This window comes from Cucumis sativus, chromosome 5 (assembly GCF_000004075.3).
Source record: "Cucumis sativus cultivar 9930 chromosome 5, Cucumber_9930_V3, whole genome shotgun sequence".
NCBI lineage: Eukaryota > Viridiplantae > Streptophyta > Magnoliopsida > Cucurbitales > Cucurbitaceae > Cucumis > Cucumis sativus.
Window position 1 is genome coordinate 25,032,975 of NC_026659.2, and position 14,089 is coordinate 25,047,063.

Here is a 14,089-nt window from a genome sequence, read left to right on the forward strand (position 1 = left end):
CAAAAGATAGATGTTGCTCTCTTTGCATATCAATATTTTGTTGAACATTTATTTCTTTATTAATTATTAAATCAATTATTGTTCTTAGGTTGATGAAAGTAGACTTAGGCTTCACATGGCTAATATGCTATTGGCCCATCGAGGGGAATGGTTGAAGAGTTAGTTCTATCAATTTAAATGGGAAATTACCATTATTTGTTGGGCAAAGGGTCTAACTTATATGCAAATAGAAGCAAAAAGTCTTCATCTTTCTATGTTGTTATTTTTTTATATTTAAAAATATTTTTAGTAATTTTGCTATTTAAAATATTTTTTAAATTTTGTTGTTAATTATTATTTATGTAAGTGAGTTTAGAGAACTATCTAATTATTAGGAATGGTACTGTCTAAAATTAAAAATAAGAATGTTCTACAAATGTTAATCAACAACATATTTTAACAAATTGTTTTCATGTCAATATCATCATTTTAAAAGAAAATTAATTTTAAGGAAGAGTAATTATTTGGTAACTATTTGTATGTTATGGTATTTAACATTAACTTACAATTAACTTATTGTTAATTATTTGGTAACTATTTTTATGTTATTGTATTAACATCGACTTACAATTAACTTAATAAAACTATATTCTTCTAAAATTTTAGTGCAGTGAGTAAAAGTTATCCTACAATATTAACCAATGAAAAGAGAAAAGAAGATGGAATTTATATTTTTTTGACACTTCATAGTTTTGATTTGGAAAATTGAACTCTTTTGAAAATACCTTTATACCGTTTGATTTACTGACAAAGTTTTCAAATTTTTCTTTGAGTCCATCAAAAGGATAACCAAAAAATTGGGGGTTAGGGTTTAGGGTTTAGGTTGCAGTAGAATGTTAGAGTCGACACTTACTGAATGTTGATCTCAACCTACTCGCATGAACTTGTCGTGCTAGAGAAGAAGAAGATGATGCAAAAGAAGGAGAAGAAGGAAAGAAAAAAAAAACAGAAGGAGAAAGAAGTGCAGAAAAGAAGAAGAAAAAGAAAATGACAATATCGTAACTTCACACGATCACGACACCAACGAAGAGGCACTTATTGAAAATACTATGAAAAATAGTAAATTTTCTAACAAATAGTAAATATTGAAAAAAAAATACAAGGAAGATGTTGAAATAATATTGAAAATACTTATAGCAAAGGACGCATTTAATCAAAATCTTTTATGGTAGGTTATAAATAATTTATCCACTGACACTATTATTATAGTCATCAAAGAGAGAGCTTAGGCGATAGTATGAGAATAATACAATTTTTATTTAAAAATATTAACGAACAAACTTTTTGGTTGTAATAAAAATGTCTTTTCAAAAAAGAATAAATGAAAAATTCAAACTTAAGAAAAGCAAAGAGAATTGGGAGAGAGCACACACTTGACATGTCTTAACAGAACTAAACAAACACACTCGAATTCCATTGTTGGCTCGCACGCTTTTTTGGCACGCTCACTCTTATTGTTTTTTTAAAAATTGAAGGTCACCTCCATTTTTCCCGCGTGCGAAACACTGCCTTAAATTACACCCTCCTTCTATCGCTCCTATTCTCCAAGTTCTTTGGCACGTAGCTTCACGCGCTACTCCGGGTGACTCTGACAGCTACTCTGCAGAAGGCTCGCATTACAAACTAATCGTCAACGACGTTGCCTTTCTCTTCACTGTTGCACTGATCTCACCACTTCCATCTTCTTCGCCACTCGAGATCGCGCCCGTCGCCGTCTCCCTCTCCGTCGTGATTCCCTCCCTTGCTGAATCTCTGCATACGCTAATGATGTTTACGGTCTCGCCGAGCAATCATTTTCACTTACAGAGACACTTTGAGTCATCCGGGAGGCTATTTTTCTCGATCTCCGGCGCCGGTAGCAAGTTCAGAGTACAGAAAGCTAGGGTTTCGCGATGTGATTCTTTGGTCGGCGGGAATGGATCGAGTCGGAGGGTGATACGCGGGCAGAACAAGACTGTGGAGACTGCTGCTTCTCCATCGGAAAAAAGAGGCGGGAAGGAGTCTAGGATTTCCTCTGCTTCTGCTTCTGGAGGAATCGATGTTAGGGCGACGATAAAGATCAGGAAGAAGATGAAGGAGAAGTTGACGGAGAAGGTCGAGGATCAGTGGGAGTATTTTGTCAATGGGATTGGCCAAGGGATATCGATTCGTCTTATTAGTGAAGAAATTGATCCTGGTTTGTGTTCTTCAATCATTGTGAATCAACTATATTCATCTTTCTCTAATTGATTTTCTCTGCCTTTTAGGATTTTTTCTATTTTGAACAATTTAAAATAAAAACGAACCTGTTGTGCCTAACATTGTGTTCATCATAACTGGTTTATTTCATGATCACAGCCTATATTGTGTGTTTAATGAAACTCATACCTTCATTATTATTATTATTACCTTTTCTTTTAGGAAACTTCATTAATATATGTTTTGATCCATAATATAGTGTTAGAAAAATATATCCTTCGAGGAAGATTCAAAAATATTTTGATCCACAATACGTGAGTTTTTTTTTTTTTTTTGTAATTTTTGTTTTCTGTTTTTTCGGTATTTAATTTCTTTTGCATATATTTGAGGCTAATCGCATTTTAGTTCGTAGTCTATAATTAGAATTTAGTCAAACAATTGTTTATAAAATGTTATCAAATTGTAAGAACTAAATTATAGTCTCCAAGATTCTCAAACATTAAATTATAACTCTCCCTAAAATTTTAGGATCCAATTGACAATTTAAAGTCATATACATAAAATATAATATTTTGATTTAATACTGTACAGAAAAAAAAAAAGAATTGATGAACATGGCCAAAAGTTCACTTTTTTTTTTCTTTTTAAATATAATTTTATTTCAAGCAAATGTAGGAGCAAAGCAAAACAGATGAAAAGAAAACAAACTTTTGATGAATAAAGCAAAAGTAGGAGCAAGAAAATAATATAAAAACTATTTGAACTGTTTTCAATTTTTGGGTCCATTTTTGTATCCTCAAGGAGCTTCTTTGAACTTCTTCCGTTCAATCTTCCCCTTTTCTGATTAATTTTTTTTTTCTCTTACAGAAACCAATTCAGGAAGAAGTATTGAATCTTGTGTGAGAGGATGGTTGCCGAAACCTCACAATGGTGTTCACGCTATGGAATACGCTGCTAATTTCACTGTACCGCGTGATTTCGGCAATCCTGGGGCTGTTCTTATCACCAATCTTCATGGAAAAGAGTTCTATCTTTTGGAAGTTATCATTCATGGTTTTGATGACGGTCCCATTTTCTTTCCAGCCAACACCTGGATTCATTCAAGAAAGGATAACCCAGATAGTAGAATCATCTTCAAAAATCACGTACAACCCAAGTTTTTGTTTTGTATTTCGATGATCAATTAGTTCCTTTCTACATTTGAACCGTGTTTGTCAAGAACCGTCAATTAAATCATACTGCTATTTGACAGGCTTACTTGCCATCACAAACCCCGGCAGGTCTTGTAGATCTTCGCAGTAAGGACTTGTCAAGTATTAGGGGCAATGGAAAAGGTGAAAGGAAGCCGCACGACAGAATTTATGACTATGATGTTTACAACGATTTGGGTAATCCTGATAAGAGTAAAGATCTTGCTAGGCCTGTTCTGGGTGTTGAAGATAGGCCTTATCCTCGACGCTGTAGAACCGGTCGGCCTTCAACTGTCTCAGGTATGTTTGATTGGATGCTTTTGACTTTACGGAGATGCATTACAAATCTGAGTTTTAAGATTTCTATTTCTAACTGCGAAATGTAATTTTTTTTTTTTTGTATTTTCTTGAATTGACATCCGAATAGATCCGCTTACTGAGAGTAGAATTGAAAAGCCGCATCCGGTTTATGTTCCTCGGGATGAAACTTTTGAGGAGATAAAGCAAAATACATTCTCTGCTGGGAGGTTGAAGGCTCTGGTTCATAATCTTGTACCTTCTATTGCAGCTACACTCTCAAAATCAGATATACCCTTCAAGTGTTTTTCAGATATTGATAAGTTGTATATTGATGGCGTTGTCTTGAACGATGAAAACCACCTAGAGTACTCTCAAAAGTCTTTTCTTGACAATATTATGAAGCAAGTTGTTAACGCTGGTCAGACATTGTTGAAGTATGAGATCCCAGCTGTGATAAAAAGTACACTCGGTGTCCCTGTTCTTCACAATCATGAAATTACTGACACTGTCCAATTAGATTTTTCAACTTCTTTCTGTTTATTATGTAGATATGCAAAAGCACATCTCAAGTTTTCCTGTGGCTTTCAATTTGCAGGTGATAGATTTTCTTGGCTGAGGGACCATGAATTTGCACGACAGACTCTCGCTGGTGTCAACCCAGTAAATATCGAGTGTTTGAAGGTATGAATGACATTTTAAGGCTTTTTGTTGTGTATTGATTTTTGGTAGAAAAACGACTCTTGTAAGTTGTTATTGATGTTGAGGTGTGCATCTTAGGAATTTCCAATTCGTAGCAAACTTGACCCTAATGTTTATGGGTCTCCGGAATCAGCCATTACAAAAGAAGTAATAGAGAAGGAGCTTTTAAACGGCATGAGTGTAGAACAGGTATCAGTAACTCCATCTCCCATTCAATAAATAGCTTTCCTTACACAATTGTAACTCTACTCTATCCTTTAATGCAGGCCATGGAAGAAAATAGATTATTTATACTTGATTACCATGACATACTTTTGCCATTTATCAAGAAGATTAACGCATTGCCAGGGAGAAAAGTCTATGCCTCTAGAACAGTGTTCTTACATTCTCAGACTGGTACCTTGAGGCCTATAGCTATTGAGCTTTCTCTGCCTCCAACACCTTCTTCAAAAACCAACAAACGTGTTTACACTCATGGACATGATGCTACAACCTATTGGATTTGGAAGCTAGCAAAAGCTCATGTGTGCTCTGTTGATGCCGGAATCCATCAACTTGTAAATCATTGGTATAAGAAAAATGCATTCGTTTATCCTTAGCTTACACATGAACTTTAGATTGCAACTTGTCTCGATTACGAACTTCACCAGTGACATTGCAGGAAAAATGTGGTATTTTAATGAGATTGTGATCTGCTTCATCCAGGTTAAGGACTCACGCAAGCATGGAACCTTATATAATTGCAACTCATAGGCAACTCAGTTCCATGCACCCTATTTACAAGCTGCTTCATCCTCATATGCGCTACACATTGGAAATCAATGCACTGGCTCGTCAAAATCTTATAAATGGTGGGGGAATCATTGAGGCTAGTTTCCTTGGGGGTAAGTATTCCATGGAGTTAAGCTCTGCAGCATACAAAAACTTGTGGCGATTTGATATGGAAGCATTACCGGCAGATCTTATTCGAAGGTAATGGTTATACACAGACATTAATCTTCACCTTTATGAGCATGATACTTATCCTCTACACCCACCACCCACAATCCCAAGTCCCAACAAAACTCAATAGACTAGATTGATCCTGTCATGTATCACTGAATAATTTAAGCTGGCCTTTAAAACTTTTAGGGGTATGGCAGTGGAGGATCCTTCAATGCCAAGTGGTGTAAGACTTGTGATTGAAGACTACCCATATGCAGCTGATGGTCTCCTTATATGGTCAGCCATAAAAGAATGGGTAGAATCCTATGTTGAACACTTCTACTCAGAGCCAAACTCCATCACAGGTGATGCCGAACTCCAGGCTTGGTGGAGTGAGATTAAGCTCAAAGGTCATCACGAAAAGCGAAATGAACCTTGGTGGCCTGAACTCAATAATAAAGAGGATCTATCTGGGATACTCACAACAATGATTTGGGTGGCATCTGGACAACATGCTGCTATAAACTTCGGCCAGTATCCTTTTGGAAGTTACGTGCCAAATCGTCCTACGCTAATGCGAAAGCTCATACCACATGAAGACGATCGTGATTATGAGAACTTCATTGCCAACCCTCAACTTACTTTCCTATCTTCTTTGCCAACTAAACTTCAAGCAACCAAAGTAATGGCAGTTCAAGACACATTGTCAACTCACTCGCCGGACGAGGAGTACTTAGGCCAAGTGAATCAATTACACCGCCATTGGATCGACGATAGAAGGGTGTTGGAGTTATTTAACAAGTTTTCTTCAAAATTAGAGGAGATAGAAGAGATTATAAAGTGTAGAAACAAGGATGATCGTCTTAAAAATAGAAGTGGTGCTGGTGTTCCTCCATATGAACTACTTCTCCCCACATCTGGTCCAGGGGTAACTGGTCGTGGAATCCCCAATAGCATATCTATCTAACAAACATTATACAAATTAAATTATGATGCTTCTTATGGTTAGGACTTAGGAACATTGACAAAGGTTCTTTTAGCATTTAAAACTTATGTTCCTATCATTTATCCAAAATGTTAGAAGATACAATCCATTAGCTCTATAATATTTACGTCCTTGGATTCAAATAAACTTTCTAAACAAAAGATTTAGGTTCTGTTATTCCTCTGCCTTTTGGGTTATCCACCCATGACATGAATTACTAGATGAAATTGAAAGTTTAAGTTGATTTTTCTTTTTATAAGTTAATATAAGACTAATAATGAAAACAATTAGGGGTCTAAAATTCTGTATGTCTAAATCAGATCACTTGAAACTTGGTCGTAGACTGAACACCAACAAGTAAACGCCTGGTTGATAGATATCTAGACTGGTCACCCAGGTAGAACGCATGGACTGACTGCCTGATTGTAAAACAAAATCTTCTTAGATGAAGGAATGACTAGCTGCAAAACAAAAATTTGTTAGATGAAGGAGTTGAAGAGGGGAAGATGTTTCATGCTTTTGTTCGAAAGTGCAAAAGTCTCAAGGATAAAATAGTCAATGACTTGATCGAAGCTGCACCAATCGAAAAACTAACAAACACTATTATGAATTTGTTTGGAAAACAGAAATAGAGGGAAGTTTTGAGAAAAAATTTCAAAACGTGGATACAAGTTGGTGGAAGTGTCATAGGAAAAAATAGACCAACCCCATGAATGGAAACATTATATTCCCACCCAGAAAAATAGAACAAGATTGATCATAACCAATTTAGCAGTGAGATTCATTCATTTTAGTGACAGCAATTTTCACAACCAATTTAGTAGTGGAATTCATTCTAGAAGGCTAAGCAATGCAGATGGAGAAGACGATGGGTGCATGCTCTAAGACCTCAAGTTGTTCTAACAATTAAACTTAATTATTGGAAACATACATATAAAAAAAGAATTATTAAAAAAAATGCTGAGAAAATTGTAGTGTTTATATTTATTTTTTTAATCTTATTTCTGCTCAAAGAAAATCAGATCTTTTTAGTATATTCAGTTTATTCCTTTAAACATTTTTTCACTTGTTGCTGAGTTTATTCATTATATTCCTTGAAACTTTTTCTACTCATATATTGGGTTTTTCTTTATATTTGTTAAAAGGAAGTTCTTTCGTATACAACTTGTATTAACTATTTTCAATGCAATACATATTTATATTCTAATATTTTTTCAAATGAAATGACATTTGTCTTATCATAGATCACAAGTTGATTGATCGATTCATTGAATACACAAATTATAGTTTTCTTTTTAGGAGGATTTAAAAATATTTTATTTTTCTATAACAAAGTAAAATCTTAATTGTCGGGACTAGATTTTAGAAATTTTTGAATTAGGAATATTTTGATCCATGGTTAATTTATAATCAATAATTCTAAAAATCTTTTATTCTTTAAAATGAATGCCTTATTTAGCCATTTCTATTGTTAGTCCCATTCTAAATATCAAAATTAACTTTAAGTTACTTCAAATGAATACATTTTACAGTGTAATTTCAAGTTAATTGAAAATAATGGTTAAGATTTCAGAAAGGAACTGTGTTCGTTCGAGATGGGAGCAGTAACTTAACACAACAAGTATTGTGTCAAGTTCTACAAACAAAAACTGTACATCTTGAAAGCTTCAAACACGTCCATGAAAAAGGGTAAATTGTGAACTGATCTGTTCTACAAACAAAACCTTAGATGCACTCGAACACTTAGAACTTATTAAGAACCAATCATATGGTGCTAAAAGAACAATAGCATTTGCATTACCAAATTAGTGTTACTCATGAACTTATAAGTACATCGAATATAATGATCTAATTAGGATAATATACTGATCTAATTAGGATGTATAGTAATGAGAATCATATAAGATACCATAAAATCCAGCGTTCAGAAAACCTCCTCCATTGTGAATGGGAGTGCATTTTTTAAGCCAGATACATGGTTTTGAGATTGGTTCTACGGATTATTCACCAAGAACAAGACCAAACGCCGCCTTCGTGTTGGACTTTATGGCGAACCGAAGCGCGTTAGAACTTGGAAAGGGAAAATATAGAATAGAGAACTTGCAGCAATAATAACTTGTCAGATTGGATAAAAGAAACAAGAAAGAAACCCCTTCAACACTCAAAATTAGATATAGGCAGAATTTCGCTAATAATATATTAGCACTAAGAAAACAAACAACGATCAATTTACCATAGCAAGCAATTTTTATTCACTAGACACCAGGGAGAGATCTGTAAAGCCAAAACCCCATGAGGTTCCGGAAGTCCAAATCTACTTTTCAATCCATGACATCCAACACAATGTAATGATTTGAACTGTTGACAAAACCAACGTAGTTAATGCAGACAACCATGGCAAATTACAATACTGATGCACTGACCATAATTCTACAAACCGCATCATGGATGCGAACCATGTTAAGTTAGAAGATTATAGTTAACATGCTTGTTACATATCCATCAATCTTTAGTTTGAACGAACACAAAATACATTTTCAAAGAAATAGACCAATTGTATAGAACACTAACAGCTAAGGGTTAAGGATTCTCACTCGATCTCCGCCAAGCTTGAGAGCACACTTATAACAGTCAGCTTAAAGTCTGGTTAACCATATTTTTCTGTATAACAGAGAAAAATAACCTATTCCTAACAGCACTTCAAAGAAGAAAGCTGTTGAGCAAATACTTAGGAACTTCAAAGAAATGCAAACAGAAACAAAGTTTGCATATAGTACCTCAAGTGTGCGATTCAAGAACTAAGTTAATACCTTCCAGAGGCAATGCAGGTAAGCTCCTCAACCTGCTAGCTTTGATACTGCAGTGACATGTGCAGAAAAATCACGAGGACTGACAAAAAATTGAATCTTCAACACTGATTAAAAGAGAATAATAAGTGACAGAAGTCAATTCTCATTACACGTTCCTTTGAAGAGTGATGATACTTCTGAACAGCAAACTAAATCAATCTAATCAATTCAATAGCCAAAAAAATAAAAGAAAGCTTGAATCTCGTTGTACCCATGTGTACCAACAACCAAACAATGACATCACGAGCCAAAAAAAATAAAAGAAACAATTTCTTGACTACTAGTGAGATTATACAAAAAAACCACCAAATGCTCTCTTGTCCCTGCACTTACAGATGAAATACCTCATACAGCATACAGGCTTTTGGCTGCATAAAAGTTACTTCTGTTTATCCAGAAGACCCATTTTTATTTTTCAAAAAGCTAAATTTTAAGAATTTCGTGATAACATCCGGTAGCTTTAGGTCAACAATTTGGCGGCAGGAACATGATGGGATCCTTAGTGCCACAGATAGACACGTGATCTTCAATGGCTTAAATTTTTAGCATTGAAATTTGCATCTATCGGAACCAGCAGCAGTTGGAACTTACACATACCCAATGAAAAAGGTCACTCCATTCATCAATAACCAAATACTAATTCTATTAACAGAAAATCCGCAAAATAAAATGTCAACAACTTAGCAATTTCTTCTAGAACTATCAATAGTCCAGCAATGGAACCCAGAAAATCAACCTTCAAGGAAGATGATCACCCAACTAATAGAACTTTGGACAAGTTGAAAATAAAGGGGGAAGTGTAAAACAAACCAGGCTTACAAAAAATGGCCTAATTGGTAGGATCCCTAATTATTTAGGACACACTAATTAAAATGGCCAACACTTCGAGATGAATTTTCAAAAACATGCACGCAACAAGATACTGATACAGAAAGCTTCAAAACATAATCCTGATCCTGAAAGGCTTTTACAATTAATTAATTACCTTTGAAAAACTAACGTAACTGTCAAATTCTTCACCAACGAGAAGCAAAGACCGCCCTTCCCTTCCCACCAACCATCTCTTGCAAACACAATTCAAATATTAAAAGGAGATATATTGGAACTATGTAGGCAGTAAATCCATGGTAATCTAATATTATAAATAAAATTTATGGCCAACAGCCTAGTTATCAATAGGAATATGTTACACAATTAGTTTCTGCTGAATCTGATTTTTTTGCAAGAAAACAACAATGTTCCACACCTTGCCATGCAAGCCGTGTCAGTGAAGCATTTTCTATATGATGACCAGAGGAGAAGAATTGACGTCAAGCTGCAATAGACTTTCTTGACAGAATCAAAAAAAAAAAACGAAAGATACATATCTTGAACCAAATAACCGTGAATGCCCGCTAAAATAGCACTAGCAATCATCTGTCAAAACAAGATTCACAGCCTTCTTCCCTCACCTCAATCAGGTCCAATAGTCAGAGTTATTACGAAAATAACTTCAAGGCAGCCTTGGCCAAATTACCAGTACATTCTCTTAGCCAAACAAGCCAGATGTTCCCAATTCCCCTTGCTGCAACTCCTTTCTGCGTTGCTCCTCTAAGGGGTCTGGACTCTTCATTACTCTCCGTAAACGCCTAAACAGATGTGATAAAATACCATGACTATTGTTTAGATTAAGTTTGCATGAAAGGTAAAGCAAAAACTCACAATTCTTAACAGTTGTCATACCTGTCCTGAGCATGCTGAGCAGGAAAAGTAGGCATGAACTCTTTTGACTTTGGAAGAGGAACTTCTGAGAACCATTCATGATTAAGAGCGGCCTCAGCTGTAATTCTCTGGATTAAGACAACAAATCTTAGTGCGACGGAAGTGGATATAGAAATGAAGCAGAGCTGATCAGATAATTACCTTCTCAGGATCATAAGTTAGAAGTTTGTTCAACAAATCAAATCCTGAATCAGAAAGAACTGGCGAACCGGTAAATGATGTTGCTGGGAATTTCTTACGCAATAAGTTGTACCTGAAAGGAACATGCCCGGGGTTAAAACGTACTATGAAAGAAAAGTAACTGGAAGGTCACCAAATGAGGCCAGATAGCCAGACCAGATCACCCATAGCTGGAAGCCTGGGAAAACAGTGGGAAAAAATAAGAAAAATGTGATAGATAAAAACAGATTTAGTAACACCAACAATACTTACTGGTGCTTAACAAAGTTGACCCTTACTCCTGGAAGCTTGGAAAACCCAGGCCAAATTGTTTCATTAGGCGTGCCTAGAGTTCGGAATATCTGCAAGGTTTAAGATAAGAGCATAAGCATGCAAGCAATTATATTGCAAATAGCTAGAATGTGCATTCGCAAAAAGTATTAATATTTATTTTTACCTTGTCAAGTTGATCAACTTCAGTTTTTCCATTAAACAGTGGTTGCTTTGACAATAATTCAGCCATAATACAACCCAATGACCACATGTCAATAGCTGTCGAATACTTTCTTGTTCCCAATAGAAGTTCAGGTGCCCTGACAATATGCATGAACAAAGTTTAGAAAACAAAAAAATACAGCATTACATATTTATTGTTTACCTGACAGCAAATTTTTATTGACTATCATGGCATGCATCTCGAAAACATACTCGGGTAAATGAATGCCTCCAACTATACAAGAGAATAGGAGAGTCATGTTCAAGAAAAATGCAACTAACCTGTACCAAAGAGTAACAACCATATGTGTATACGTTTTCAAGGGGCTCCCATATTGACGAGCTAGACCAAAATCACAGATCTTCAACTCTCCCTGGTTATTCATAAGTAAATTTGATGTTTTTAAATCCCTATGGAGCACCCAATTATCGTGAAGGTATTTAACACCCTCCAGTAACTGAAGCATCAGGCATTTGACTTCACTTTGACTAAATGGCTGTTTCATTGTCTCCATGAGTGCTTTTAGATCGTGCTCCATGTACTCCATTACCATAAAAATGCTATCAAGACTACTGCCCACCACTACTTCCTTTACATCGACAATTGAAGGGTGGTGAAAAGACAGAAGAATGTTTATTTCTCTCAAAGAAGTCATGGGAAAACCTTCTCGTTCCTTTTCCATTTTTACCTTCTTCAAGGCAACAACTTCCCCTGATTTCTTGTCTCTGGCTCTATATACAACACCGTAAGTTCCTTCATCAATCTTGTTCAATCTTTCAAATTCATCAACACTTCTACAGCCCTGAAGCATATTTACACTTCGTTGGGGAGGATGGCCACTAGGCTCCGCTTCCTCGGGAGATTCTGTCTCATCCTCGGAATCAGTATCCGACCGGCTACTGCTAGTATCCATTCTACGAATTTCATCACCAAGATCCATGCCTTCATCCTTCTCAGAATCACCGAGGTAATGGTTTGCACTAGATGATCGTGACCGCTCACCACGTTCCGTCGATTCAGATGACCTTGTCCCTGCTTCAGAGCCTTGTCTCTTTACCTCCCCAATTTCTGGAGTTAATGATTTTCTTTGTACTTTGCTGCCCTCCAAGGACTCAGAAATTGGCGTTGTCTTCCGCCTTTTGGGCATTTCCTCGTCTAAAATTTCACCTTCATCACCAGGAGTGTTGTTACCAGCAGCCCATCTAGAGGATGAAATGTTTCTTGTGGGAGCATAATCATCGTCCCCAAAATTTTCAGCTTCAAGATCATTCTCCCATGGTTTCCTAAGTGAAGCAGAAGATGGCATCCTTGGTGAACCATTTGCGGAGAATTCATCTGATCCAAGGTCCCTAGCAGAAGATTCAACAAGAGAGGGAGGTTGCAAGTACTCGGGATCCTTACTTCTACCATCTGCCGTATGCATGTCATCAAGAGTATCCAAAATTGCATTAGGAGATTGCTTCTGCCCCTTTGGTGACGGTACAGATGAAGCTGTCGCAGCCTTGGCAACCTTATTTCTTGTGGAAGTAGTCTCTTCCTTATCGTCTCTGTCCCAAACAATTGGTGAAAACTTCCTCTTCTTCTCTGGTGGAGAACGAATACCATTCTCCACCACCTTAGCCGACTCACTATTTTTAGATCGTAATCCGGAGTCGGTGGCATCATCAGATCCACTCTCACTGGATAGCTCACCCGGCTCCCTATCCATTGTCCTCACAACCAAAACCTTTTGCTTCAATCCGTGAGAAGCAATACCACCACTGCTTCCAGAATCACTTTTACTCGAAGATCGTAAACTACCATTACCCACTTCCCTCTCCTTGATATCCTTTTGCCGGACCCTAATTCTGTCTCTAACATCCCGACCTCGACTCTTATTGCTTTCGCGGTTACCGCCCCGCCCCCGTTCATATCCTTCTTTCGCAGTTACATCAAAACTGGAATCGCGGTCCTTCATATCATAGTCTCGATAACCCCCCATTCTCCCCGCTGCCATCGAAAGACCAAACCCGACCCAATAATCCCCAAATAAAACCCTAAATCCCCAATTTTTTTACAATAAGAATCTCCGGAAATCACCGAGAAAAAAAATGCTGAATCGAAACCCTAAATCAAAAGAAAATTCAGATCGCGACTGGAATCGCGAAGTGAACAAGAAAAGAAGTAAACCCCAACAAAAGACTCGTCAAATTATCAACGAATCCGGGTATTGAAAAGGAAAAATCGAAGAGCGATTCGAGGATGAGAAATATAGCCTTGAAATCGATGGCGCGTAGTAAAAATTGAGCTAGGAGAGATTGAATAAATTGAATCCGAACCTGGAAGTGTAATCAGGAAAGTAGAATTGAATGAAGAGAGGTATGAATCGAAGAGAAGTAGGGGAAGCGAGCGAAGTCCTAGATAGACGCGTAGAGAGAACCCTAGTCAATCGAAGACGAAACGACCACGGAGTCAGATGAAGAGAGAATGAGGAAAGTTGTAATTTTGAGTATACAAAAATACCACATGG

The 14,089-nt window shown here is 36.6% G+C and overlaps 2 protein-coding genes across 5 annotated transcripts; one reads left to right on the forward strand and one right to left on the reverse strand.

Annotated features, from left to right (window-relative positions):
* The first annotated feature begins 1,423 nt into the window (after nt 1–1,423).
* LOC101209343 (lipoxygenase 6, chloroplastic) lies at nt 1,424–6,492 on the forward strand. Its single transcript, XM_004135257.3, has 9 exons — nt 1,424–2,215; nt 3,085–3,362; nt 3,470–3,707; nt 3,835–4,167; nt 4,303–4,388; nt 4,485–4,595; nt 4,673–4,974; nt 5,112–5,378; nt 5,538–6,492. Exons 1-9 carry the CDS (start codon nt 1,804–1,806, stop codon nt 6,295–6,297), a joined length of 2,787 nt encoding a protein of 928 aa, XP_004135305.1. The 5' UTR covers nt 1,424–1,803; the 3' UTR covers nt 6,298–6,492.
* A 1,592-nt stretch (nt 6,493–8,084) lies between these two features.
* Nucleotides 8,085–14,089, reverse strand: LOC101209096 (cyclin-dependent kinase G-2). 4 transcript variants are annotated; one of them, XM_011657280.2, is made up of 8 exons: nt 11,862–14,089; nt 11,542–11,677; nt 11,358–11,446; nt 11,262–11,283; nt 11,067–11,178; nt 10,887–10,993; nt 10,150–10,792; nt 8,085–9,172 (listed from the first exon to the last, which is right to left on the reverse strand). In XM_011657280.2, the coding sequence occupies exons 1-5, from the start codon at nt 13,574–13,576 to the stop codon at nt 11,161–11,163; spliced, it is 1,980 nt and encodes a 659-aa protein (XP_011655582.1). In that variant the 5' UTR covers nt 13,577–14,089; the 3' UTR covers nt 8,085–9,172; nt 10,150–10,792; nt 10,887–10,993; nt 11,067–11,160. The 4 variants fall into 4 exon arrangements, with proteins under 4 accessions (XP_011655582.1, XP_011655574.1, XP_011655570.1 ...); XM_011657272.2 differs by lacking the exon at nt 11,262–11,283 and having other exon boundaries at nt 10,150–10,479; nt 10,616–10,792; nt 11,862–14,088; XM_011657268.2 differs by lacking the exon at nt 11,262–11,283 and having other exon boundaries at nt 8,085–8,976; nt 9,093–9,172; nt 11,862–14,088.

Excerpts from the sequence above, each read along its gene's own strand:
- LOC101209096 (XM_011657272.2), bottom strand. The coding sequence starts at position 13,576 with ATGGCAGCGGGGAGAATGGGGGGTTATCGAGACTATGATATGAAGGAC. Across the intron at positions 11,447-11,541 it reads AAGTTGATCAACTTGACAAG|ATATTCCGAACTCTAGGCAC; the intron begins GTAAAAATAAAT and ends TAAACCTTGCAG. Across the intron at positions 11,179-11,357 it reads GTCAACTTTGTTAAGCACCA|GTACAACTTATTGCGTAAGA; the intron begins GTAAGTATTGTT and ends TGTTCCTTTCAG.
- LOC101209343 (XM_004135257.3), top strand. The coding sequence starts at position 1,804 with ATGATGTTTACGGTCTCGCCGAGCAATCATTTTCACTTACAGAGACAC. Across the intron at positions 3,363-3,469 it reads GAATCATCTTCAAAAATCAC|GCTTACTTGCCATCACAAAC; the intron begins GTACAACCCAAG and ends GCTATTTGACAG. Across the intron at positions 4,596-4,672 it reads ACGGCATGAGTGTAGAACAG|GCCATGGAAGAAAATAGATT; the intron begins GTATCAGTAACT and ends CCTTTAATGCAG.